Genomic DNA, 26,526 nt, shown 5'->3' with positions numbered 1-26,526 from the left:
CAGCTGTGTCTAAACTCCATGGGGAAGAGGCATAATGAGCATGTCTGGCCCCTGCCTTCCCATCATGACCTAATTTTTGAGGCTTCTTTGGGGTCCCCTTGGCCAAGAGAGGGATCCATTCAGTTGGTTAGGGAGCTTAGAATTTTACTGGACGCTTACAATCCTGACTCCAAAATGTACAAGAATCCCTTTTTTTTGCATTGAAATAAAAGTTTCCTGGGCCATATGTTAGAAAATGATCAGCTATAAATTCTTTACATCTTTGGCGTTAGGATTTCCTTATCCCAAGAAGACTCTCTTCCCTCCTGCTTTTTTTTTTTAATTAAAAAAAATTTTTTTTAATTACTTCTTTTTATACAGACAGGGTCTCACTATGTTGCCCAGGCTGGTCTCCCACAGTGCTGGGATTACAGGCATGAGCCACCGCACCCTGCCTCTCTTTCTTCCTCTTAAACAGCACTTTTTCTCCTTCCTCCAGGGAACTCCTGAGTGCAGGCCTCTTCCTCAGACTGGCCCACTGCTTGCCTGCCTCCACCATGCCAGGCACCCTCAGGCAGCATCACGCTGGTGTATGCTCTGCTCCTGGTTAGATAGAGCATATGGAAGGTGGACGGGCTTTCATGCTGATCAGCTTTCATGATGGAGACAGCCACCTCCTCCAAGGTGCACAACCTCAACACTCCACCTCTCCACTAGGCATCTTGGTGTTTCTCAGGCCTGTCTGTAAATCCTTCACTTTCCGAGGTGGCTGGAGAACACCTTCCCTTGAAAAGACTGCTGTTGTTAGCAACAGATTGATCCAGGATGGCTGCGGCCAGCTCCAACCACGTTCTCTCTAGGAAGTAAAGACGTCACCTCTGTAGCCTTGCCCATCACAGCAAATGGCACCACAGCCGCTCCTGGCCCCTCACTTCCTTTCCCTCACCTTCCGGCTGCCACCTGCCCCATTCCGTTTATACCTAAAAGGAAGGCAAGATTTAGACAAGGAGGTAAATGATGCCACAGGGTGAGAGTCCGATATCTTTGTGCTGCTGACCCTGGGGCTCGCACCCCTGCACAGAGGCCACCCACCTGCATGGAGGCTGGTCTCCTCGGCCCTTCGTGAACACTGCTCAGGAGGCTCCTGTGAGCCACGTGCAGTGTGGAGAGCCCAGCACTCAGCACAGCGTCATTAATCTCGGTTCCTTCAGGCACTTCTTTCTCACGGTGTAGTGAGGAGAGACACATCTGCAAACAATTAGAGTGACAGGCATGCTGATTAGGGTGGCACCACACATGCTGGGGGCTGAGGAACGGGAAGGGCACTCTGGACAAGGTGACCCTGGAGCGGAATCCCGTGGGATGCTTAGGAGTTCCCCAGGCCTTCAGAGGGACGCATGCAAAGGCCTTAGGTCAGTGAGGCCGGGCCGCAGTCGTGGGGTCTGCAGGACTGAGTGCAGGAGGCTGGGGGGCGGGCTGAGGCAGAGACGGTGTCCATGGCCACTGGATCTGGGGGCAAAGGCTACAGGAAGACCAGACAGGACAGGCTGCACACCATGGGGCTGGAGCCCAGTGGCCGAGGTGTGGTCCCCAGACATACCAGCGCCTCCTCCATGCCAGGAGCTCCCTAGGCCTTGGGAGGGACATGTGCACAGGCCTCCAGTGAGCAGCAGCAGCGGCAGGAAAGCTTGCTGGGGGCCCAGCTCCACTAGCTCCAACCCACCCAGCCCTCCTGGCTCCGACACCCTGGGGAGGGGCCTGGCCACTGCCTCCTGACAGGGCCTCAGGGAGTTCTGATGCCTGCCCAAGTTGGAGAACTAAAGAGATTTTAAAAAACGTGGAAGAGGATAAATGCGGATGGTGAACAGGGAGTGAGGGGTGGGCCCAGGTGTTTAGCCCACCAGGTGGGTGGCGTCACTACTTCTGGGCTGGGAGTGGTCTGAAGCTCCAGAGACCCAAGGCCACCGAGTGTCAGCATGGAGCCTGCAGGAGCGGGAGGGAGCCGGGGTGGAGCTGGGGACCTGAGCTGGGGAGCCCAGCCGGGGACCTGAGCCAGGGCACAGCTGACTGGTTGGGGGGGTCACCAAGCAGGGAGACGGATGCCAGGGCTCTGTGCCCCCTTGAAACAGGTCTTAGGCAGCAAACTGCCAATGGGAGGAAACAAACTGGGAAGCCACCTCCCACTCCCAACGCACAGCCGGCTTTGGTGAAACCAAAAAGGCCTGTGTACCGCCTCCCACACTGACAGAAATGTCCGGCTTTTCCCCCACGCCTACCTTCTTTTTTTTTTTTTTTTTTTTTGGGACGGAGTCTCGCTCTGTCGCCAAAGCTAGAGTGTGATCTTGGCTCACCGCAACCTCTGCCTCCCAGAAGCAAAAGATTCTCCAACCTCAGCCTCCTGAGTAGCTTGGATTACAAACGTGCACCACCATGCGTGGCTGATTTTTGTATTTTTAGTAGAGATGGGGTTTCACCATGTTGGCCAAGCTGGTCACAAACTCCTGACCTCAAGTGATCCGCCCACCTCGGCCTCCCAAAGCGCTGGGATTACAGGCATGAGCCACCGCACGAGGCCGCCTGCCTTCTTTTCGAAAATTCTGGGATGATCTTTTTATCTCTGCTCAAAAGACTCAGTCTCTGTCACGTTAGGAGACATTCCCACAGGCCTTCCTTCAGGCAGCACTATCCCAGCACACACCTCCTTTTCAAGTGCCTCCGTGTGAAGAGACCACCAAACAGGCTTTGGGTGAGCAACATGGCTGTTTATTTCACCTGGGTACAGGCGGGCTGAGTCCGAAAAGAGAGTCAGCAAAGGGTGGTGGGATTATCATTAGTTCTTATAGGTTTTGGGATAGGCAGTGAAATTAAGAGCAATGTTTTGCGGGCAGGGGTGGATCTCACAAAGTACATTCTCAAGGGTGGGGAGAATTACAAAGTACGTTGATCAGTTAGAGTGGGGCAGGAACAAATCACAATGGTGGAATGTCATCGGTTAAGGCTATTTTTACTTTTTTTGTGGATCTTCAGTTACTTCAGGCCATCTGGGTGTATACGTGCAAGTCACAGGGGATGTGATGGCTTGGCTTGGGCTCAGAGGCCTGACATTCCTGCCTTCTTATATTAGTAAGAAAAATAAAACAAAATAGTGTTGAAGTCTTGGGGCGGCGAGAATTTTTGGGGGGTGGTATGGAGAGAGAATGGGTGATGTTTCTCAGGGCTTCTTCAAGCCGGATTAGGGGCAACGTGGGAACCTAGAGTGGGAGAGATTAAGCTGAAGGGAGATCTTGTGGTAAGGGGTGATATTGTGGGGTTGTTAGAAGAAACATTTGTCCTATAGAATTATTGATGATGGCCTGGATATGGTTTTGTGTGAATTGAAAAACTAAATGGAATAAGAGAAGGAGAAAAACAGGTATAAACGGTGTAAGAATTGGGAGGACCTAGGACATCTGATTAGAGGGTGCCTAAGGAGATTCAGCATAGTCCTGCCAGCAAAGATTATTTATTTACTTCAAGAGTTTAGAGTGGCAGTTTGGGATAGCACCAGGAGATGCCAGCTGTGATGGCGTGGAGAAACAGTGTAAACCAGCAGTGTAAACAAGAGCAGGGCATGTATGAGTAGTTGAGGATGGTGAATAGCATGACTAGACAGAAGATAGTAGGGATGACAAGTTTTTTTGGGGCACAGTCTAAGTTGGTCTGGTGTCTGGAATGAGACTGGGGCCTAATAAAAAGGAGCATCTATATAGGAGCTTAAATGGGCTGTACCTTGTAGCATTCTGAGGACAGGTCTGACTTCTGAGAAGCCAAAGTGGTAAAAGTATTGTCCTTTTTAAGTTGGTGGCTGAGCTTGGTGAGGTGTGTTTTTTTTTTTTTTTTTTTTTTTTTTTTGAGACAGAGTCTCGCTCTGTCCCCCAGGCTGGAGTGCAGTGGCGCAATCTCAGCTCATTGCAAGCTCTGCCTCCCGGGTTCACGCCATTCTCCTGCCTCAGCCTCTCCAAGTAGCTGGGACTACAGGCGCCCGCCACCACGCCCGGCTAATTTTTTGTATTTTTAGTAGAGACGGGGTTTCACCATGGTCTCGATCTCCTGACCTCGTGATCCGCCCGCCTTGGCCTCCCAAAGTGCTGGGATTACAAGCGTGAGCCACCGCACCTGGCTGAGGTGTGTTTTTAAAAGACCTTTATTCCGTTCTACTTTTCCTGAAGACGGAGGACCGTAAGGGATATAAAGGTTTCACTGAATACTAAGAGCCTGAAAAACTGCTTGGCTGATTTGACTAATAAAGGCTGGTCTGTTATCAGACTGTATAGAGGCAGGAAGGCTAAACTGAGGAATTATGTCTGCCAGAAGGGAAGAAATGACTGCGGTGTCCTTCTCAGACCCTGTAGGAAAGGCCTCTACTTATCTAGTGAAAGTGTCTACTTAGACTAAGAGGTATTTTAGTTATCTGTCTCGGGGCATGTTGAGTAAAGCTAATTTGCCAGTCCTGGGTGGTGGCAAATCTTCAAGCTTGATGTGTAGGGAAGGGAGGGGGCCTGAATAATCCCTGAGGAGTAGTAGAATAGCAGATGGAACATGAGGAAGAAAATAGATTTTGGAAGTTATGAGAAATGTAGAGAGTCAGTTGTGCATAGTTTGTGATTTTGAGGGCCTCTAAAAGTATTAAAGCAGTGGCAGCCCCTGCATGCAGACATGAGGGCTAGGCTAAAACAGTAAGGTTAAGTTGTTTGGACAGAAAGGCTACAGGGTGTGGTCCTAGCTCTTGTGTAAGAATGCTGACCGCACTAACCATGCCTAGGAAGGAAAGAAGTTATTGTTTTGTAAGGGATTGAGGTTTGGGAGATTAATCGGACATGATCAGCAGGGAGAGCAGGTGTGTTTTTATGAGAATCATGCCAAGATAGGTAACAGATGAGGATGAAATTTGGGCTTGACTGAAGTAATGGGAGCTGTCTGTGAAGCCTTAGAGCAGTACAGTCCAGGTGATTTGCTGAGCCTGATGGGTGTCAGGGTCAGTCTAAGTGAAAGGGAAGAGAGGCTGGGAGGAAGGGTGCAAAGGAATAGTAAAGAAAGCATGTTTGAGATCCAGAACAGAATAATGGATTGTGGAGGGAGGTATTGAGGATAGGAGAGTATATGGGTTTGGCACCATGGGGTGGATAGGCAAAACAATTTGGTTGATAAGGCATAGATCCTGAACTAACTTGTAAGGCTTGTCTGGTTTTAGGACAGGTAAAATGGGGGAATTGTAAGGAGAGTTTATAGGCTTTAAAAGGCCATGCTGTAGCAGGCGAGTGATAACAGGCTTTAATCCTTTCAAAGCATGCTGTGGGATGGGATATTGGCATTGAGTGGGGTAAGGGTGGTTAGGTTTTAATGGGATGGTAATGGGCATGTGATCGGTTGCCAGGGAAGGAGTAGAGATGTTGCATACTTGTGGGTTAAGGTGGGGGGATACGAGAGGAAGACGCAAAGGAGGCTTTGAATTGGGAAGAAGGGCAGCAACGAGACGTAGCTGTAGTCCAGGAATAGTCAGGGAAGCAGATAATTTAGTTAAAGTGTCTCGGCCTGATAAGGGAACTGGGCAGGTGGGGATAACTAAAAAGCAGTGCTTAAAAGAGTATTGTCTAAGTTGGCACCAGAGTTGGGGAGTTTTAAGAGGTTTAGAAGCCTGGCTGTCAATACCCACAGCAGTTATGGAAGCAAGGGAAACAGGCCCTTGAAAACAAGGTAACGTGGAGTGGGTAGCCTCCGTATTGATTAAGAAGTGGACAGGCTTACCTTCCACTCTGAGAGTTACCCAAAGCTCGGCGTCTGTGATGGTTTAGGGGGCTTCCAAGGCAATCGGGCAGCATCAGTCTTCAGCATCTAAGCCGAGAAGATCTGGGAAAGAGTCAGAGAGCCTTGGGCCAGAGTTCCAGGGGCTCTGGGAGTGGCTGCCAGGTGAGTTGGACAGTCCGATTTCCAGTGGGGTCCCACTCAGATGGGACACGGCTTAGGAAGAATCCCAGGCTGCAGGCATTCCTTGGCCCAGTGGCCAGATTTCTGGCACGTGTATCAAGCTCCTGGGGGAGGAGGTTCTGGAGGAACACCTGGCTGCTGCGGTTCAGGCATTTGGAAGTTCTTGTGTGCTGGAGATGTGGCTGGGGTTTGTCTCACAGTGGAGGCAAGGAATTGCAACTTTTTTCTATTATTGTACACCTTGAAGGCGAGGTTAATTAAATCCTGTTGTGGGGTTTGAGGGCCAGATTCTAATTTTTGGAGTTTTATTTAATGTCAGGAGCAGATTGGATAATAAAATGTATATTGAGAATAAGACGGCCTTTTGACCTTTTAGGGTCTAGGGCTGTAAAGTATCTCAGGGTTGCTGCCAAAGGAGTCATGAACTGGGCTGGATTTTTATATTTGATGAAAAAGAGCCTAAACACTATCTGATTGGGGATAAAGAAAAAGGAGCATTAACCTTGACTATGCCTTTAGCTCCAGCCACCTTTTTAAGAATAAATTGCTGGGCAGGTGGGGGAGGGCTAGTCACTGAAGGAAACTGTAAACCGGACTGGGTGTGAGGAGGGGAGGTGATAAAAGTATTATAGGGTGGAGGAGCGGAGGCTGAGAAAGAATTGGGACCTGGCTTGGCCTGGTGAGGAGGGGAGAGGTCAGGTGGGTCTGTAGAAAAGGAAGATTAGAAAGACTCAGTGACGCTTGGGGTTGGGACTGAGGGGACAGGCAGGAGGGAAAGAAGGAAGATTTGGGATGAGTTGCATTGGGCACAGAGACAAGGAAGGGACTGATGTATAAAAGAATGCCTGGATGTCAGGCACCTCAGACCGTTTGCCTATTTTACAACAAGAATTATTTAGATCTTGCAGGATGGAAAAATTCAAAGTGCCATTCTCTGGCTATTTGGAACTACTGTCGAGTTTGTATTGGAGTCAAGCGGCATTGCAGAAGAAAATAAGGCATTTAGGTTTTAGGTCAGGTGTGAGTTGAAGAGGTTTTAAGTTCTTGAGAGCACAGGCTAAGGGAGACTGAGGAATGGAGGGTGGAAGGTTGCCTATAGTGAAGGAGGCAAGCTCAGAGAAAAGAGAGAGTAGAGACATGGAGGGAAGGGGTTCAGGGGTTCTTACCCTCCAGAAAAGCAGGAAAGGGGTTGGGGCACGGAAATAAGGGACTGGGGTTTCTTGCCCCCTAGAAAAGCGGGACTTGCCGCCAAGAGTGAAGGAGAAGGGGTTGAGGGGTACTTGCCCCTCCCCCAGAAAAGCAGAGAAGGGGTAGAGACACGGTGAGAAGGGGTTGGGGTACTTGCCCCTCCCTCAGAAAAGCGGGACTTGCCGCTAAGGGTGAAGGACCAAGGCAGGTGTCCCTGTGTGGTCTGACACCTCTGAAACCTGGGTGAATAATCAGAGAGGCGTCCCTGCAATGATTAAACACCAAGGGAAGGCTGCCTTCCCAGTCCATGACTGGCGCCAGAGTTTTGGGTCCACGGATAAAACGTGTCTCCTTTGTCTCTGCCAGAAAAGGAAAGGAATTGAAATTAAGAGAAGGGAGAGATTGAAGTGTGGTACCAAGATTGAAAGGAGAAAGAGATTGAGGAATAGTAAGGGAAGTTGGAGAAGAGGGTAAAAAGAGGCCGCTTACCAGATTTGAAATTGGTGAGATGTTTCTTGGGCTGGTCGGTCTGAGGACCTGAGGTCATAGGTGGATCTTTCTCATGGAGCAAAGAGCAGGAGGACGGGGGATTGATCTCCCAAGGGAGGTCCCCCAATCCGAGTCACGGCACCAAATTTCATGCGCGTCCGTGTGAAGAGACCACCAAACAGGCTTTGGGTGAGCAATATGGCTGTTTATTTCACCTGGGTACAAGCAGGCTGAGTCCGAAAAGAGAGTCAGCAAAGGGTGGTGGGATTATCATTAGTTCTTATAGGTTTTGGGATAGGCGGTGAAGTTAAAAGCAATGTTTTGTGGGCAGGGGTGGATCTCACAAAGTACATTCTCAAGGGTGGGGAGAATTACAAAGTACATTGATCAGTTAGGGTGGGGCAGGAACAAATCACAATGGTGGAATGTCACCAGTTAAGGCTATTTTTACTTCTTTTGTGGATCTTCAGTTACTTCAGGCCATCTGGGTGTATACAGTGCAAGTCACAGGGGATGTGATGGCTTGGCTTGGGCTCAGAAGCCTGACACTCCTGCCCTTGCCTTTCTACCTGCCCGCCCATCTCTCCTCTCCTACCTCGCTCCTGGCCCTCACTCCTGGCCCTCCCACCCGGCCAACACGTCTGTTCTCAGCACTGACCACCTCCACAAGCACCACGCAGCTCACCCATCTGTTTAAGGTTATCGTAGTCTTTTTCATTCCCATCTCCCTAAAATATCAGCTCCATGAGGGAAGGGGTTTTGTCTGTTTTGTGTCTGTGTTCATCTCAGTAACAGACTTACCTTCATAATTACATTTGACTCGGCTTAATATTGAGATAACTTTATGTCCCCTGGACATGCAATAAGAGGTGGTGTCTCAGATGCTCTTGATGGTAGAATTTGGGTTTAAAATTCATGTCTAATCCATGATTATGATCAAGTTTTATCTTTTAAAACACATGGGTGGCGCTGATGATGAGACAGAGGTGTCGAAGAAAAAGACAATTGCAAGTAATTGCTATTCTTTATTTTGCCACTCTAATTACCAAAAAAAAATCTTAAATTATAACAATACAACATCAAGGCAAAGAGAACAGGAGGAGCCGACTCTGCATAAATTGGCCTAAGATTATCCATTATCTTAAGGTTTGACTTTAGGTTACAGCACACAGACAAACACGCCTAGGAGGCTCTCAGGACCGCTCGATGTCTTCTGAGGAGGCTGCGGGGGGGAGATCCGGGAGGTGGTCGAGGGCCCCGGCCTCTGCAAAGGGAAGAGCCACATTTGAGCAGCAACTTCTTAATACACACATGAGAGAATTACGACCACGGCACATACTACAGGAAGCGGCGTGTGGTCGTCCTCTGTAAAGAGACTTACCAGATTAAACCCAGAATTAGGGACAACACTCTGTATTTCTCACTTTGTAATGATTTAACTCCCACAGTTAGTAAGCATTTAAAACTGTCAGACTTTTAAATTCAGGCTTTACAGAGGTATAATTCCTAGCTGAGTAATGGGAGTTGGTATCTCCTAAGGAAAGAGTTTCCATGTTACAAAATTAAAAACAGACAAAACAAACAAACAGAGTCCATCTGCCCCTTGTAGGAAAAGTCACCCCAGCTTTTTTCCCAGAGGCTCCACTGGGCTCCAACAGAGGGAACTTGGTGACTCGGTTTTGAGATTTCTAATGACCACCATCTTTTCCAAGACCTTCTCTAGCAGTCTCCTTCCCCTGCTCCCCTCGCCTCACTCCTCTTCCCTCTCCCTGTCGCCACCGCCACCTAAAGTGCAGCCCCATAACACTGCAAATGAAAAACATCCTGATCCAAAATGAACCCAAGGATCAGCCTTGATTTTTCCAAACTGGACAAAACTGTGATGTGCAACTGAAGGTCTCCACTGGAGAGGCAAAGTGGTCCATCCCTCCTCCCCACCACCGCCTCCCCCTTAACTCTCAGAGCACCAGGTGAAGGTCTCCACTGGAGAGACAAAGCGGTCCATCCCTCCTCCCCACCACTGCTTCCCTGTTAACCCTCAGAGCACCAGGTGAAGGTCTTCTCCGCTGGAGAGGCAAAGCGGTCCATCCCTCCTCCCCACCACCACCTCCCTGTTAACTCTCAGAGCAACAGGGCCGCTTTCCGACTCCCTCCACTGCTGCAGTAGGACCTGTGTGGTTATCTGATCAAGGTCAGATGCCCATTGTGGAATGAATGCCAAGCGTAGTGTGCGGGAGGTCTCCTCATCCCCAGTGTTTGCAGAAGACACTGGAAGCCAGGATCAGAGCCTTTCCAGTTAGATTTCAAGGCAGCCTGCCTGGCAGGAGGGCTGCATAGAGAAACACTGCAGTCTAAGCTATGGGCTCCTATTAATTTCCCATGCTTAGAAAATATGATTTAGGGCCAGGCGCAGTGGCTCACGCCTGTAATCTCAGCACTTTGGGAGACTGAGGCAGACAGGTCACTTGAGGCCAGGAGTTCAAGACGAGCCTGGCCAACATGATGAACCCCTGCCTCCATTAAAAATACAAAAATTAGCCAGGCATAATGGTGCACACCTGTTTTCCCAGCTACCTGGGAGGCTGAGGCACAAGAATCACTTGAGCACAGGGGGCAGAGGCTGCAGTGGGCTGAGATTGCACCACTGGACTCGAGCCTGGGCAACAAGAGTGAGACGAAGGAAGGAAGGAAGGAGAAAGAGAGAGGGAAAGAAAGAGGAAGGAAGGAAGAGGAACAGAGAGAGAAAGAAAGAAAGAGGAAGGAAGGAGGGAGAAAAGGAAAAGAAAGAAGAAAGAAAGAAAAGACAAAGAAAAGAGAAAAGGTTTAGGATGGCTCACAAGGAACCTGGCCTGTAGTATACTTGTGCCCTAAAAGGTAGAGCAGTTGTCACCGTGTGAACAGATATGGTTCCAGTAGAATGAGCTGCACCCTGAGGCCCACTCTCATCCTGGGAGCAGCGCTGGCCTACGACGGTGGAATGCCCCTGCCACAATCCCATCCCTCTGAAGCTAGCTCTAGTGTCACATGCTCTGTCATCCTGACGCACAGCCAAACAGGACTTTGTATTTAGATAAGTAATCAGCTACTTCCCAGGGGGATTCTATGGGTTCTCTTCTCGATGGGCCTTTTATGTTTCCAGTGTGCTAAGAGATGAATGTTAAGTTGGTGATATTTCACATACCTTTGAGATGCAAGAAAGACAGAAACTCAATGATTGTGCGCATGATATTGTTCTCAGGCATGGACCTGTCAAAGCTTCCTAGAAAAGAGAAAAGATCAACATTCACGACTTGTGCAGAGGGTGCTTCTGTGTCTCAGGTCATCCCCCTCCCTACAGAGGAGCTGGGTGCTGCAAGGTCAATGATCTGATCCCAGCAGCCTGAGGCCCTGCTGTGCTTTCCAAGGCCCTAGTTCAGTGTGAGGGAGAGGGGAGAGATCCAGTTCAAGGCCTCGCTCTTCTTCTTTTTCTTCGTCTTCTTCTTTTTTTAATTGAGATGGAGCCTCACTCTGTTGCCTAGGCTGGAATGCAGTGTCACAATCTTGGCTCACTGCAACCTGCGCCTCCCAGGTTCAAGTGATTCTCGTGCCTCAGCCTCCCAAGTAGCTGGGACTACAGGCACCCACCACCATACCTGGCTAATTTTTATATTTTTGGTAGAGACAGGGTTTTGCCATGTTGACCAGGCTGGTCTTGAACTCCCGACCTCAGGTGATCCACTCGCCTCAGCCTCCCAAAGTGCTGGGATTACAGGCAGGAGCCACCACACCTGGCCCTGCTCTTCTGGAGGCTCTGGTGCCTGGGCAGCCTCCCAGTCTAGAAGGACTCCTTGTTGTCTCAGGTTTGCAGGTTCTGTTTGCAGCTGCTGACAGGTGTGGTGAGGCCACATCGTCTTAGTCAAGTCATGGCCAGGCTTGGGCTGCAGCTGTGGACAGATGGGTGGCAGCTGCCCCGACACCCACAGCTGTCCCCTGCATGCACCTGGGAGCTGGTGGAAGTGAGGCACCCCGGGGCCCGGGATAGGAGTCCTCTCACCTGGTTTCATGTCATCTTCGGGCCGCAGCTCCCGCTTGCTGGTGAGGCCATTCTTGTCACTGAATGATCTGTGGTTGCCAACGGCATCTGTTTGCAGATCAGAGAGGAAAGCCTCTGGATGTGACTGTCATGCACACCCGCCCCACACCCAAAGAAGGACACAGGGCTGCCTGTAGCCAACATACACACAGAACTCGACTGTGAAATACAGCCCAGGGACAGACACCAGAGAAGAGGGGGCGATTCTCCACTCAGCTGAGGTAAGAGCTCGCCTGCTCATGCCAGGGCCAAAGGGAATGTGAGGGTTTGCACAGAGGGAGTGGGAGAAAGGGAGGTGTGGCTCCTGAAGTCGGGGAGAGGCCCAGAACCTGCCCTGTTGCAGGGGTTGCACCCGGGTCCAGAGGAGCTGACATCTGAGCTGGCACTGAGCTGGCATGAAGCTGGGTGCCTCCCCGGCAGACAACAGGGGCTGAGTCCTCATGTCCCTGAAAGCATGGGGGCCGCTGAAGAGTTTAAGTTGTGACTGAATCCGATTTTTATTTTCACTCTGGCAGCTGTGTGCAAGATGGACTGGAACCGGAGAGAGAGAAGGAGAGAGACAGAGGGAGCGAGAGGGTCACAGAGGGAGAGAAAGAGGATGGGGGTGGGAAGAAAAGGAGGTGCGGGAGCCTGTGTGCGTTCAGGTGTGTTTCGTGGTGCAAAAATGGGGGAACTGTGATTGCAAGCACAGAGATCCCAGAAGTCCAGAGAAGAGACAATGAGGGCTGTAAACTAAGAAACATGGGTGAGGAGAAGGGCTGGATTTGGGGCTGTGCAGGAAAGGAAATGGAAATGAGAGATGGGGACGAGGGTGAGGACGCCTCTGTGTTTCTGGCTGGTTGGCCTGGGTGGACTGTGCCATCTACAAGGCCAGACAAAGGAAAATTAACTCGTATTTCCAGAGATGCCGTTCTTGGTGCTAAATTTATAGAGGAATCATAGGTCTCCTCATCTCACTCATGCACCCTCAGCCATGGCCACATTGCGTTCAGCAGCAGCTGGTGCAAAAACATTGTTTTTGTTGCATTTTCTAGCAGATCCTAGAAATCAAAGGCACACTGTTAAGTATTTTGACAAACAACTTATCTAGCTAGAGCTGAACAGGGCCATAAAATTGATGGCAAAAAATGAGTTTGTTTTCTAATTAGGGGTCAAACTCTTCTTGACAAATAGATTTTCAATATTCCAAAGCAACACAGATAAATGTTCTCGTTGACCAGTTCCGCCTTTGTTTTGGGCCCATAGCACAAAAAGATGAGGTGCCCTCTGAGTGGCAGAGCTCAGGGTTGCAAAGGGTTGAGGAGATCAGCCAGCCCTCAGGCAGATCAGGCCGCTCCACAGGCAGGGAGTGGATGAGAGGGCTGTGCAGAGAAACCAGCAGGCCCTGAGGTGAACAGCCTGGTCCGCTCCGCACCGGGCCTCAGGCAGCTCTGTCATCCCCATGTCTGTTTCTTAAAGTCTGACTCTTGGGGTCTTCCGAGTGACCCCCATAAACAAGCGTCTGCAGGAGAAGGAAGCTGTATTCGACTCTGGGACTGAGAACTAAGGCAGCTTTCCTTGGCATGGGGAGAAGAGCACCATTTTCCCCATTTGCTGCTCCGCGGGGCTCAGATAGGCCCTGCAAGCTGTTCGCATCCTTCCTCTGGCAGAAGGCAGTACAGGGAGGCTTTTAAGGTGGAAGGTGAGGCATGGAGGGGAGGTGAGTTACAGGAGGGAGCCAAGGCCTCCTCTTGTCCCTTCGTTTGGAGGAAAGTCTGAAGGCATTGCTGCACAGGCCAAGGATGTGGAGAAAGTAGAGGCCTGGGGCAGGGGCGGGGGTGGACACAGGGAGGTGTCAGCCTGCAGTGTCCCATCTAGGGCTAGGGCTCACCTCAGGCAGCAGGGGACACCGCAAACACAGGTGACAACAACAGGACAGGGAGAGGGAAGGGAAACAGACTTGGGCAGGCAGGGTCACCTGAACCTTGTTTTGAGGAGAGCCTGTCTGGGCTGCCTTCAGGCGATCTGGCAATTCCCGTGTGGAGCTTGGAGAAAGGGAAGAGGGAGGCAGGACTTGGGGTCCACTGACCTAGGGTGCTCTGCAAGCCGAGGAGTTGAGTGTTTGGGGAGACCCGGGGGCCTGGGGAGAGCTCCAGAACAGGGCCTCTAAGGACTGCAACGCGGGAAAGCCCAGGAGAACTTGAGCAAAGCCCAGCGTGGGAATCTCACCCCAGGACAGGGCGGCAGAGCCGGGGCAGGAGAAGCTTCTGGAAAGAACCGTGCACAGATCAAGTGTGCAGAGCAATGGAGACGGGCAATGAGGTCAAGAGGGAGGCCAGAGGGTCTGCCCAGCCACAGGCGGAGGGGCAGGAGCCAGGGTTCAAAGCAAGGAGGCAGGTGGGGTCAGGAGTGGGGAGGCCATGCTGTCAGTCACTTACGTGGGCCCAGCAGGTAGCCCGCGCTGTTCAGGGTCCAGCCTCGTTTTTCCTTGGCCTTGAGGGGAGAAAAGGGGGTCAGATGCCAGGGTTGTGCCTGGAGCCGATGCTGAATGGGTGCACCCAGGCTGTCCCGGCACGGCAGAAGACTTAGAGCAATGCATGTGCTTTTGGATAGGTCGCGAAATTCCAGGTTTACCCCTAAGTCGGCTATATTTGACATGAAAATTGAACCACTTGATTTACAAAATACTTCACTTGGGGGCCTGAGCCCGCGCACTCTCAGCGCATTGCACCTGCTTTAAGTGACGCTGAGGCCACGCCGGTGGCTCCTCGCCCTCTGTTCTAACTAAGCCCTGCAGAACAGGCGAGCTTCTCGCTTTCCCGAGGCGCTGACCCGAAGGGCAGCGCTCTCCCGGCGTCCTGGTTATAGCCCGGGGCTGTTGATACACTCGGAGAAGCGCGCGGGGGAATCTCAGGGAGCCCCAGACACTTCCCGCGACGCCCGCGGCCAGGACAGCGCCCGCACGAGCCTTTCCACGCCCGTCCCCGCGGGCAGGGCGGAGGCCGCCTCCTCCAGGAAGCCCTCCACGCCTGGCCGGATTTGATGTCCCCTTCGCTCGGAGGAGACGCGCCCCGCACTTACCGGCGACCAGAGCCCCGCAGAGGCAGAAAGGGCCGCGGCGAGGAGGAGGGAGGCGAGCAGGAGGGCGCTGCCTCGGGCCATCTGGAAGGGAAGGACAGGGCGAGCGGGTCGGAACCCGGAGTGGGCTGCGCCCGGAGGCAGAGGCGGCGGCCGGGCCAGGGCCCCTGGCGGAATCGTCCCCGGGCAGAGGAGAGCCGAGGGGGAGGCCTCCCGGGGGCGCGGGGTCGGCCCGGCGCCAGTGGTACCTTGAGCTGCGGCTGCGCCCGGATTCGGAGTGTCTGGGTCCCGGTGCGGTGGCGGGTCGGGGCGGCAGGTCCGGGCGTCGGGCCGGGTCGGGTGGGCTCTGGCGGCCTGGGGCGCTCACCGCATGGCGCGGCCGGCGGCAGGGGCAGGAGGCGCGGGCCGGGTCCCTCCAAGTGTCCACCGCCCGGTGTGGCCGCCGCCACGGCCGCTGCTGCTATTTATGCTGGGCGCCCCAGAGCCGCCCAGAGCCGCGTCACCAGCTCAGCGCCCGCCTCCCCCGCCCTCGCTGAGCCCCAAGGGGGACGGGAGTGACCTGAGCTCGGTCCTCTGGGCCATCACAGGCGGGTGCGGCGGAGAGCCCCCCTCATCCCGCAGGAGAGACTCCCCCAAATCCGCAGAGAGAACCCCAAACCAGGCGGGAGAGACCCCAATCCCGAAGACAAAGCCCCATCACCCTGTGGGAGAGCCCCCAAACCTGCGGCCCAGGTCATCGCTGTGGCGTCAACCCCACTGCTCACCCCGGGGTCCCAGCCCCAGAGCAAGCCTGACCCCCCCAACAAAGTCCCGCGCCTGGGGTCTCCCTGCAGCTTCTCCTCCCAGCCCCCACTGCTGCAACAGCCAGCTGAGCTCCGCGGCACTGGAGACCCCAGAGGGTGACAGGCAGGAATGACTCCTCAGTCCGAGCCAGCCCCAGCTGGGAGGTCCTGGGGTACCCGGGGAGTGGCGGGCAGCACCAGGCCTTGCGCCCTGGCTGGCTTGTGCTGGGGCTGGAGCGAAGGTTCAGGCCTCGGGAGCAGTCGATGGCGGGGAGGGCAGGTGTTCCCGGCTCCCTGTGCCCAGCGACCTCCCTCCTGTTTTGCTAAAAGGGGGCTGTGGGTCTCAGAGTCTGCTTGGCCATCCCAGTGTGGGAGCTGCGGGACCGTCGAGCATCCACAGGCACCAGCTCAGAAGCTCGGCCTCTCAGCGCCTCCCCTGGCTCCCTGGACCAGTTGTAAGAGGGAGCTTTGAGCAGGTCCAGCCATTGGGCAACTGGTTGGGTCCAGAGGGAGAGCAGCCCAGACTCCCAGAGGCCGCCAAGGGGTGAGCGGTGGGCAGAGCAGCAGCAAGAGGCTGTCCTTGTGCCCAAGGCAAAGACATCCCACAGGAACAAAGCCCTCCTTGGCTCCTCCACCAACCCTTCCTGAGCTGGGGCCAAGTCCCAAAACAACCCAGCAAAGAACCCAGGCCCAGGCTGTTCCTTCACCCCGTTCCCAGGCATCAGGGGAGGTACAAGTGTGGCACCTCCGGGCTTCTGAAGAGCACGGGGTCATCTGCTGAAAACTCGCCTGACCTCCCCTCCCACCGGCCAGACACCACCCAAGTCCTCAACAGCAGCAGCTGGGTTAGGATCTTCCCACCCACTGGGCTCAATATTAGATGGGTTGATGTCAGGCGCGAACTTGGGGTCCACAGGGCACAGGACGAATGATGATCATGACAGTGTCGTCTTACGTGTCCTCTACACTTTAGTCTTGGGAACCTTTGCACAGACAGCTGCAGGCTGCCCCCAGGAGAGATCCGTCTGCCTCCACATGGCTGGGGAAGGACAACCGGGCTTTCAAGAACCGAAGCGAAGGCCAGTGGCTGCTGGAGAAGGTGCAGGGCTGCAGCCTGGTGGCTGAGTGTCTGCTGTGGTTTATGGGAGGAAAAGGAGGAGACAGGGCTTGGAGAGGGGTCTTAAGAACAGACTCCTGGCACGACAGTGGTGAAGGGGTGGGGTGTTCCCAAGGGCACAGTTTGACTTCTGGTCATCTCTATTTCTTGCAGCCTGGGGAGAGGAGAGTCAGGCGCAGGGGACCCACAGGCTGATTTCGGAGCCCACAGTAAACCCTGAAGTGGTTTCCTGCTGAGGGTGGGGGCGTGGGAGAGAGTGAGTCGCCATGGGAGTCTGGGCCAGCCGTGGGCAGTAGGACAGCTGAGAGGCGGAGGAGCAGAGGGCAGGTTCCTGTGACTCTGCAGAGAAGTGACGATGACGTCCTCTCACGCCCCGTGTCCTTGTGTCTAGATGACATCAGGGAGTGGGCAGGGGCTGGGCTCATGGGTGCCTCTTGGCTACCTGAGAAATACTGCAACCTTTGACCCCCGGTGGTAGTGGGAGCCCTGCTACCATCCCAGAGCTCTTTCTTGCTTTCTACTGAGAACAAATCCAGCCCAGTGCATAGCACATCTTAGTTAATTCCAGCCTTCTCCTTTCTTCCATGTTAGGCCCCCTTCCGAATCCTGCCAGAGCTTGACTACACTTATTTTCTCTATTTACTTTGTCACAGAGGCTCTTAGTCTGTTTAAAGGAGCAGAAACTCCAAACCTAAATCCTTGAGACAGATTCAAAAAGAGACTCAAAGTCCATCCCTTAGTCGTGGGCTGGAATTTGAGGTACATTAAACTTTCAGCTGTCTTCATTTGGTCCTATGTACTCTTTTTGTTTCCTTTTTTGCTTTCAAAGAAACTTCAGGCCGGGCACGGTGGCTCATGCCTGTAATCCCAGCACTTTGGGAGGCCGAGGTGAGTGGATAGATCACTTGAGCCTAGGAGTTCAAGACCAGCCAGGGCAACATAGCAAGACCTCATCTCTACTAAAAATAAATAAATATTTTTTAAAAATTAGCCAAGCATGGTGGCACGTGCCTATAGTCCCAACTACTCAGCTCAAGAGGCTGAGGTGGGAGGATCACCTGAGCCCAGGAGGTTGAGGCTACAGTGAGCTACGATCAAGCCTGCACTCCAGCATAGGCAACAGAGCAAGTCTCTGTCAAGAAAGAAAGGAGGGAGGGAGGAAGAGAGAGGGAGACAGAAGGGAAGAAGAAAGAAGAAGAAGAAGGAGGAGGAAGAGGAGAAGGAGAAGAAGAAGAAAAGAGAAGGAAGGAAGGAAAGTGAGGAAAGAGGAAGGAAAGTGAGGAAAGAGAAAGGAAAGAAAGAAAAAGAAATTTCAGGCTGGGCTTGGGAGGCTGAGGTGGGGGAATCATGAGGTCAGGAGATCGAGACCATCCTGGCTAACACAGTGAAACCCCGTCTCTACTAAAAATACAAAAAATTAGCTGGGCGTGGTGGCGGGCACCTGTGGTCCCAGCTATTCGGGGGGCTGAGGCAGGAGAATGGCGAGAACCTGGGAGGCGGAGCTTGCAGTGAGCCTAGATCCTGCCACTGCACTCCAGCCTGGGTGACAGAGCAAGACTCCATCTCAAAAAACAAAAAAACAAAAGCAAAAACAAAAAAAGACATTAAGAAACTGGAAACAAATCTTCACGTGTATTTCGAATTCATTTAAGAAAGCTCCATTGAATAATTAGACACATGTATTCAAAATAAACATGCCCATGCCTGCTTCCTCCAGGTCCCTAAGTTCTTTTGCCACGTGGGATGACACCCACCATCTTGCTTCCCCCTTAGTGTGGGTGAGTGGGTCTCGGTATAAACCCTGGCTGGGACCCTGGCCCGGAAGTGCGGTGACCACGGGAAGGCTACAGACAAGCAAGGCGGTGGCCTGAAGGCGTGCTGGGGTTTCCTGAGGTCGGCAGATTCCTTCAGACAAATGAGGCCAGCACACCTGGGATGACAGACACCTGCCTTCCGGCACAGACTGTGCTGGAACCACAGCCAGTGTGCTAATGGCTCTTTGCTCAGTAATGACTCAATGGCAGTCATTGTCAACCTGTCATCTTGAAGACAGCCCAGTGTGCGGCAGACAAAGTGGGTCACCATTAGAGTAATGGAAATCAAGCAGAAAGCTTGATGTTCCCCACTGCCTTAGAGCCAGCCCATCTTCCTTAGAAGCGCTGTCAACCGCCAGGAAAAACCACCCTGAAGCTGAGAACTCAAGCAAGGGTCAAGGGTTACCTGGGCCATGCCCACCGCACAGGAGCTCAACCATGCATTCCCTGGCAGTGGAGCCGCAGCGGTGAAATCAGCCGCAGGGTCCCTGCCCTCACGGAGACCCATTACAGTTGGCTCCTCTGGATCTGTGGGTTCCCTAGCTGCAGGTTCAACCCACTGTGGACTGGGTCCTTGTAGGTAGGCCTAGGATGGGTTTCTCTGTACGAACACATACAGACTTTTTTCCTTGTCATTATTTCCTAAACAATACGGTATAACAACTATTCATGTAGCATTTACATTATACTCAGTATTATAAGTAATCTAGAGATGATTTAAAGCATATGGGGGAGCCAGGCGCAGTGGCTTATGCCTGTAATCACAACAGTTTGGGAGGCCGAGGAGGGCAGGTCACTTGAGGTCAGGAGTTTGAGACCAGCCTGGCCAGCATGCCAAAACCCTGTCTCTACTACATATACAAAAACTTAGCCAGACGTGGTGGCGGATGCCTGTAATCCCAGCTACTCGGGACACTGAGGCAGAAGAATCACTTGTACACCTGAACCCGGGAGGCAGAGGTTGCAGTGAGCCGAGGTGGTGCCACTGATGGTGCCACTGCACTCCAGCATCTGGGTGACAGAGTGAGACTCCATCTCAAAAATAAAAAAGTTAAATTAAAAATAAAGCATATGGGAAGATGTGCATAGGTTATATGCAAATACTATGCCATTTTATATAGGGGACTTGAGCATCCACGGATTTTGGTATTTGCATGGCCAGGGGTTTCCTGGGACCAACCCACTGTGGACATGGAGGGCCAACTGTATGCAACAAATGGTTATTGTACAAATAACCACCCCATTGTCATGGGAAGGAGATGCATGGATTAGGGGAGCTGAACCTGACAGGTGAGCGGTACTGACCGGGTACAGAAGGAGGCCCAGCACACTCCAGGTGGAGGGGGTTACACGGGTATGCCCCCTTTTTGGTCCTTTTCCTTCTTCCTGCTGCCTGTAGTGTGGACGTGAAGGCTGGAGGTGGGCAACCAATTTGGACCATGAGGTGATGGCTTCAGGTGACACATCAAGGCCGAGGGAGCCTGGGTCCCAGTGACCCTGAGCCTGGTCCCTGGGCTGCGCACTTCCAAGCTTGTTTCACAACAGAGGAGAAGAAGCATCTCTCTTATTTAAGCCAATGGACTGTAGAGGTTTTCCGTCACGTGCGGTAGGAGTTGTTCCAATCAGTTTCACATTGGTCAACAAATGTTCGATGAATGAATGAACGAATAAAAGCACGTGAGAGGGTACGCCACCTCCACCACTGCTGAGGAGCTCATGTCTGCAAGACAGGCTCATCAAAGGGAGAGGTTTGGATGATCACGTGACGAACAATACCACCTATCAGTCCTGCGACGATCTCGTTACTACTCAAGACGTGAGGAAATGGCTCGATGACCTAAAATTGGCATTTCTTTGACCCTGCGAATGTCTGTGTCCTCGATTCCTCCACTCCCTGATTTTCACACCACCCAGCCCCACTCCAGTAACACAGCAGTCATGAAAAAACACCCTAGAGTCGCTCCCCTAAAAAAATTAGTAGCTGGCAAAGGATCTGGCTAAAGTGAAAGTTGTATCAATGGATAGAATTATACCATTCTATGAATGAGTTTTTAATATATGTATTCGGTTATTTGATAGAACCTTGTTAAATGGGTTCATTATACAGAGTTGTTTCATTCACAGAAACAATTGGGTGCTTTTACTAATGGCTTAAGGTAGTAGAATTTGGTGTTTCGAGTGCAAGCTGAGAAGGGAGAAAAGGAGGAAGAGCAAGTTTTGGAGGTTTGAGGACATTGGGTAACAGAATTCCATCTTTAAAGCAGCTTTCTGGAAGATTCCTTCTGCATGCATCTTGCTGGCCAGCGTCATACCTGGCCATAACGGAGGCTTGGAAACAGGTTGGAAACAGGGTCTTTTATTATGGATGGTGGTGAGTTCGATTGGGTTCTGGAGCTGAAGGAGGAGGGGGACATGGGATGTTGGTGTAGGCCAGTACAGGCTCTGCCACAGGCAGAGCCCTAAGTCCATGTGTTTTCATGGTTGTAAATTTTGGTAAAATGTGAAAGTAGGCCATAACCACAGCCAGTTAAGACCTGTCTCTCGGCACATCACTTCCTCAGTTTCCCCTCATACAATGTGGTGTTGGAAAGGCCGCAAGCACTTCTGGGCTCTTTAAGGGGAAGTTAGATTGGGGATGCGTTTAGTTCTGGATCATGGTGGGTGTATTTATAGCCACCTCTATATATATATATAGGATGTATTGATCTCACTTGCATAGGATGGTTGAGTTGCCGCTCACCGTCTGCTGTGGGAATAGTTCTAGGAGTGCCCCGCTGCCCACGCACCCACTCCCCCAGCACTGGAACGTGTGCTGTGTGGCACGCACGCTGCAGCGTTGGTGGCACAGCCCCTCGTGGAAAGCTGCCATCTCCCAGGGAGATGGGCTTGAAACAAGCCTGGGGTCACTAGGAGAATTTGGAGAGCTGCATCTTTGATAGGTGTTTAGTCAGCTTTTTATTAGTGGACACCCTCTACCAGTGTCTTGGGAGCCACCGTGGCCTCTCAGGAAGCCCCCGCAACCTCCCACCCCAGATGCAGTTCCACGCAAGCTCAACTCTCCCCTCCAATTCCAGGGCGAGTGGAGGGGGACGTTGCTTTTGACGTCTTGCTTTGATCAGCTCACAAGTCCTGGGCCCTTTAGCTGGAGCCATCCTTGTGTGCAGTGTGGCACTCTCTCCTCCCTAAACCCACCACCTGCATCTTCTTTCTCCAACATACCACCCCCGGGCCACTCCTTCACTGCCCTGGGCTCTGTGCCAGGGAAGCCTCTCCTTCCCAGCCCCCAGCCCCCAGCCCCGCCCCCCACCATGTGTCTTCCCCTCCCGCTCCTTGGTGAACTCATCCCATGGGAGATGAGCTTCTGCAGGGACCTCCTTGCTGGTCAGAGGCAGGGTCACAGCCGGGAGTCTGTGAATCCACCTGTGCCCTGGGTGACTCATCCAGCTGGGGGTTTTCTGGGCAGCTCAACCTGGAGGAAGAGGGGCTGCTAATGGCCTCGCCAGAGGCTGACACCTGTGTTTGGGAGGGGTGGGGGCGGGAAGTTGGTGACTCAGCGACAGGCCCTGGACAGCTGCCCCTGTTTCCTGGCCCTGAGTCAGGCCCATCAGCAGCACCCAGGGCCATATGGGAACCCGTCTGGCTACCAGGATGTGGGTGTGCGGGAGGAGGACAGGCAGCTGGGGGGCCACAAGGAGGGGCAGTGGGAAGAGAGAGGGGCGCTTCCACTTGGGGGCCTGAGCTGTGCAGGAAAAGCTCTGATGTGCTTCTCAGGGACCCAACATATTTTTTTTTTTTTTTTGAGACAGAGTCTTGCTCTGTTGCCCAGGCTGGAGTACAGTGGCACAACCTCGGCTCACTGCAGCCTCCGCCTCCCAGGTTCAAGCAATTCTCCTGCCTCAGCCTCCGGAGTAGCTGGGATTACAGGCGCCCACCACCACACCCAGCTAATTTTTGTGTTTTTAGTAGAGACAGGGTTTCTCCACGTTGGCCAGGCTGGTCTTGAACTCCTGACCTCAGGTGATCCACCCACCTCAGCCTCCCAAAGTGCTGGGATTACAGGCATGAGCCACTGCGCCCAGCCCCAAAATACTTTAAAGGACTCAAAAGTGATGAGTATTTAAAAACCTCTTGGTGAAATCTAATCCAGCCCTCATTCCAGGTGGGACTGCCCAGCTCTCCAGTTTCACCCCTCACATCCCTGTCACTGCCCGCCCCTCCCCTCCGAGGGCGTCCAACGTCAGACTCCTCGCAGCAGCGACTCACTGGGCCTGGTTCTAAACTTTCAGTGATGGGTTTGCAGCGTTTCTGATTAGTGTCTGCTTCCTCTCTCCCCGTTTTGTCTGGGGTCGTCCTCTCTGTTGCTTCCTGTTGCTGTAAATCCAGAACCTGGCGCATTTCGGCGGCTGACCCCACGGGTGGAGTCGGCTACCGTTCTGAGCTGCCGCTTCCTGTCTCTCAGAGGGTGATAGCGTCACCCCTTTTGTCCCCAACTCGCCGGGCTTGGTGGACAGTGGTTGAATCCTATCAGTCAGGAGGCACCAGACACACGGGTCACTGTGCATCGGCGTCACCGGGAGGGAAGCGGTATTGGGAAGAGCTAAGGCTGCGACCAGATCAGTCCACTCGCTGTGTGGTACCGACCATGGCCTCCTAGACGGAGGGGCCCCCTGCGGAGGGTCACCCCCCAGCTTCCCTGGCGCTGACCAGCAGCCCCACCCCCGGGAAGCTCACCAGCTGGTGGTGATTTTGGATGTGGGCTGACAGGAGACACTTCCTCCCCACACCGCCCCCCAGCCCAGGTGAGTCAGGCTGGATGGAATCAGCCTTTGCTCATCCTCAGACCCAGCGGAGGAAACCACGCAGAGGCCGGAGATGCCCAGGCTCAGCTCTGGCCTCAGCACGCGCAGCCGTGTGGCCTTGAGCCTGCGCTGAGCACCACTGCCTCACCTTGAACTACCCCACAGGGTCTCTATAGAAACGAAATGAGGCAGGGACGGTTCAGCCAGCACAGGGCTTTGAAGGGTAGTGACCAGTTGTCTGGAGTTATATGGATTTCAAGCCAGAAAATTGTGCAGCTCCTCAGAGGACGCTGGGAAGGAAAAGGCCTCACAGGACCCCTGTCTTGAAAGCCAGCTGTAATAGAATTGTAGTATCTATATTGACTTAGTTTATTTTAAATGCTTATTGTTAAAGCGATTATTCTTTTCAAAAGACAAGGAAAATATAAAACACACAGTGAAAATCACACAGAATCATATCACTCTTTAAAAATTTTAAAAAATGAGATGCAGGTTCTGCCATTCATGCTTCTAGCAGAACTCCTGCAAATGTGGCCGGGCGCAGTGGCTCACACCTGTAATCCCAGCACTTTGGGAGGCCAAGCCGGGTGCATCACCTGAGGTCAGGAGTTTGAGATAAGCCTGGCCAACATGGTAAAACCCCATCTCTACTAAAAATACAAAAGTTAGCCCAGCGTGGTGGCATGCACCTGTAATCTCAGCTACTTGGGAGGCTGAGGCAGGAGAATCACTTGAACCTGGGAGGCAGAGGTTGCAGTGAGCCAAGATTGCACCATTGCACTCCAACCTGGGCGACAGAGCAAGACTCTGTCTCAAACAAACAAACAAAAAACTTCTGCAAATGAGTATTCTTCCAAATGTTTCTGAATTTTCCCTGCAGTTATACATTCAATTTAAAAAAAAGCTAAATGGAATTTTGCTGTGCTTATTTTTCTACAACTTGCCTCTTTGATTTTATGCATCTCAGATATCTTTCCAGGTGAGGACTGCTGTTTTCTCTCCACGAGCCAGGCATTACTTCACTATGTGGATGACACTCCCAGTTTACCTCCCTCCAGCCATAGACATTTATGTGCTTCCCAGTGTCCTGGGATATAACGGACGTCCTCATGCAAAAGCCTTCTGGAATCAGGTGATGGCATTTTAGCCTGGGACCAGAGGACACAAGGTATGCACACTTCATCCTTTGTTAGAAACTACCAAATTTGGCCGGGTGTGGTGGGTCACACTTGTAATCCCAGCACTTTGGGAGGCCGAGGTGGGTGGGTCACCTGAGGTCAAGAGTTCGAGACCAGCCTGGCCAACATAGTGAAAACCCATCTCCAAAAATACAAAAATTAGCCAGGCATGGTGGCAGGCGCCTGTAGTCCCAGCTACTCGGGAGGCTGAGGCAAGAGAATTGCTTGAACCCAGAAGGCTGAGGTTGCAGTGAGCTGAGGTCGCACCACTGTACTCCAGCCTGGGTGACAGAGCGACACTCTGTCTCAAAAAAAAAAAAAACAACAAAAACTACGAAATTACCTTCTGGAAAGACTGCACCCGTTTACAGCCTCTTGGAATCTAAGTGCCTCTTTCCCCAAAGCCCCAGCTGGATGCTAGCAAACTTTTTTTATTTTTTTTTTGAGACAGAGTCTTGCTCTGTCGCCCAGGCTGGAGTGCAGTGGCATGATCTCGGCTCACTGCAAGCTCCGCCTCCCAGGTTCACACCATTCTCCCGCCTCAGCCTCCCGAGTAGCTGGGACTACAGGCACACACCACCAAGCCCAGCTAATTTTTTTGTATTTTTAGTAGAGACAGGGTTTCACCGTGTTAGCCAGGATGGTCTCAATCTCCTGACCTTGTGATCCGCCCGCCTCGGCCTCCCAAAGTGCTGGGATTACAGGTGTGAGCCACCGCACCCGGCCGCTAGCAAACTTTTAACATTTTCACCAGTCTGATGAGTGAGACTGCTATCATTGGCTTGGGCTGCCATAGCAAAGTACCACACACCAGGCAGCTTGACCAACAGAAATGCACCATCTCATAGTTCTGGAGGCTGGAAGTTCAAGATCAAGGTGTCAGCAGGGTAGGTTGCTTCTGAGGGCTGTCAGGGAAAATCTGCTCTATTTGCCCCTGTTCTGGACATTTCGTATAAATGCAGTCATAAAATCTATGGCCTTTTGGGTCTGGCTTTTTCCACTCACCATGTTTCGAGGTTCACCCATGTTGTAGCATGAATATTTCATTCCTTTTCATGGCTGAGTAATATTCTGTTATATGGATAGAGCACTTTGTTTTTTGTTTTTTTTGACATGAAGTTTCACTCTTCTTGCCCAGGCTGGAGTGCAATGGCACAATCTCGGCTCACTGCAACCTCCACCTCCCGAGTTCAAGCAATTCTTCTGCCTCAGCCTCCCGAGTAGCTGGGATTACAGGCATGCGCCACTAGGCCAGGCTAATTTTGTATTTTTAGTAGAGGTGGGGGTTTCTCCATGTTGGTCAGGCTGGTCTAGAACTCCCAACCTCTGGTGATCTGCCCACCTCGGCCTCCCAAAATGCTGGGATTACAGGCATGAACCACCACGCCTAGCCGGATAGACCACTTTTTATCCATGCATCAGCTCATCAACATTTGAGTTGCTTCCCCCTTTGGCATTTATGAAGACTGCTGCTATGAACATTTGTGTTCAAGGATCTGTTTGGACATCTGTTCTCAATTCCTATACCTAGGAAGTCAGTTGCTGGGTGATACAGTAGGTCTGTGTTTAAGGAACATTATTTAAATGTTTGATAATTCGTTCATCATGGATATTTCACATTAATTTGGACTTACAAATATTGCACTGGAATATTATTTATCCTGATCACTGAGTTTTTTTGGCACCCTGCACATTTTGTACCCAAGGCAAGAGCCTCACTCACCCAACCTAACCCAACTCCCCAGCGCCCCTCTGCAAGGGAAGAGAGGACAGAGTCAAGCTGTTTCTAGGAGGAAAAGACACCTGGGTGATTCTGTACTTTCTGTTTCCTCTGTCTAGAACATTCCTCTATCTAGAACATCCTTCCTGTTTATGGTGATCAGCCATCCCAGTTCCCCAGGCTGGAAATCCCTGAGGAGTTTCTTGGGACACAGAATTTTCCAGGTGAACACCAAAAAGTCCCAGGCAAACCGGGACAGTGGATCACTAATTCCCATCAAATCTCTACTGGCTGCTTCTTTGCCTTCTTTGAAAATCTAGTGGCCAGGCACGGTGGCTCATGCCTGTAATCTCAGCACTTTGGGAGG

General features: G+C 52.2%; 2 protein-coding genes across 5 annotated transcripts in view; one reads left to right on the top strand and one right to left on the bottom strand.

Annotated features, from left to right (window-relative positions):
- Positions 1-26,526, top strand: part of TESMIN (testis expressed metallothionein like protein) — an 89,676-nt gene that overhangs the window by 60,351 nt on the left and 2,799 nt on the right. For 2 of the 4 annotated variants that reach the window (XM_055270853.2, XM_063644552.1), the window contains 3 exons: positions 479-663; positions 11,751-11,913; positions 24,229-24,429. In XM_055270853.2, the coding sequence (XP_055126828.2) occupies positions 479-590 (112 nt within the window). In that variant the 3' untranslated portion in view covers positions 591-663; positions 11,751-11,913; positions 24,229-24,429. Of the gene's footprint in view, positions 1-478; positions 664-11,750; positions 11,914-12,207; positions 12,533-24,228; positions 24,430-26,526 lie in introns of those variants that run through there. The other 2 variants (XM_063644543.1, XM_063644560.1) reach the window with 2 other exon arrangements.
- On the bottom strand, positions 8,306-15,209 carry GAL (galanin and GMAP prepropeptide). Its single transcript, XM_055270979.2, has 6 exons — positions 14,998-15,209; positions 14,753-14,833; positions 14,110-14,164; positions 11,654-11,740; positions 10,802-10,879; positions 8,306-8,884 (listed from the first exon to the last, which is right to left on the bottom strand). The coding sequence occupies exons 2-6, from the start codon at positions 14,831-14,833 to the stop codon at positions 8,814-8,816; spliced, it is 372 nt and encodes a 123-aa protein (XP_055126954.2). The 5' UTR covers positions 14,998-15,209; the 3' UTR covers positions 8,306-8,813.

Source organism: Symphalangus syndactylus, chromosome 1 (assembly GCF_028878055.3).
Source record: "Symphalangus syndactylus isolate Jambi chromosome 1, NHGRI_mSymSyn1-v2.1_pri, whole genome shotgun sequence".
Classification (NCBI taxonomy): Eukaryota; Metazoa; Chordata; class Mammalia; order Primates; family Hylobatidae; genus Symphalangus; species Symphalangus syndactylus.
The sequence above is the reverse complement of the archived record's forward strand: the minus strand, read 5'-3'. Positions and strand labels throughout refer to the sequence as shown.

Excerpts from the sequence above, each read along its gene's own strand:
- GAL (XM_055270979.2), bottom strand. The coding sequence starts at position 14,833 with ATGGCCCGAGGCAGCGCCCTCCTGCTCGCCTCCCTCCTCCTCGCCGCG. Across the intron at positions 14,165-14,752 it reads CTGCGGGGCTCTGGTCGCCG|GCCAAGGAAAAACGAGGCTG; the intron begins GTAAGTGCGGGG and ends TCTCCCCTCAAG. Across the intron at positions 10,880-11,653 it reads CGAAGATGACATGAAACCAG|GAAGCTTTGACAGGTCCATG; the intron begins GTGAGAGGACTC and ends TCTCTTTTCTAG.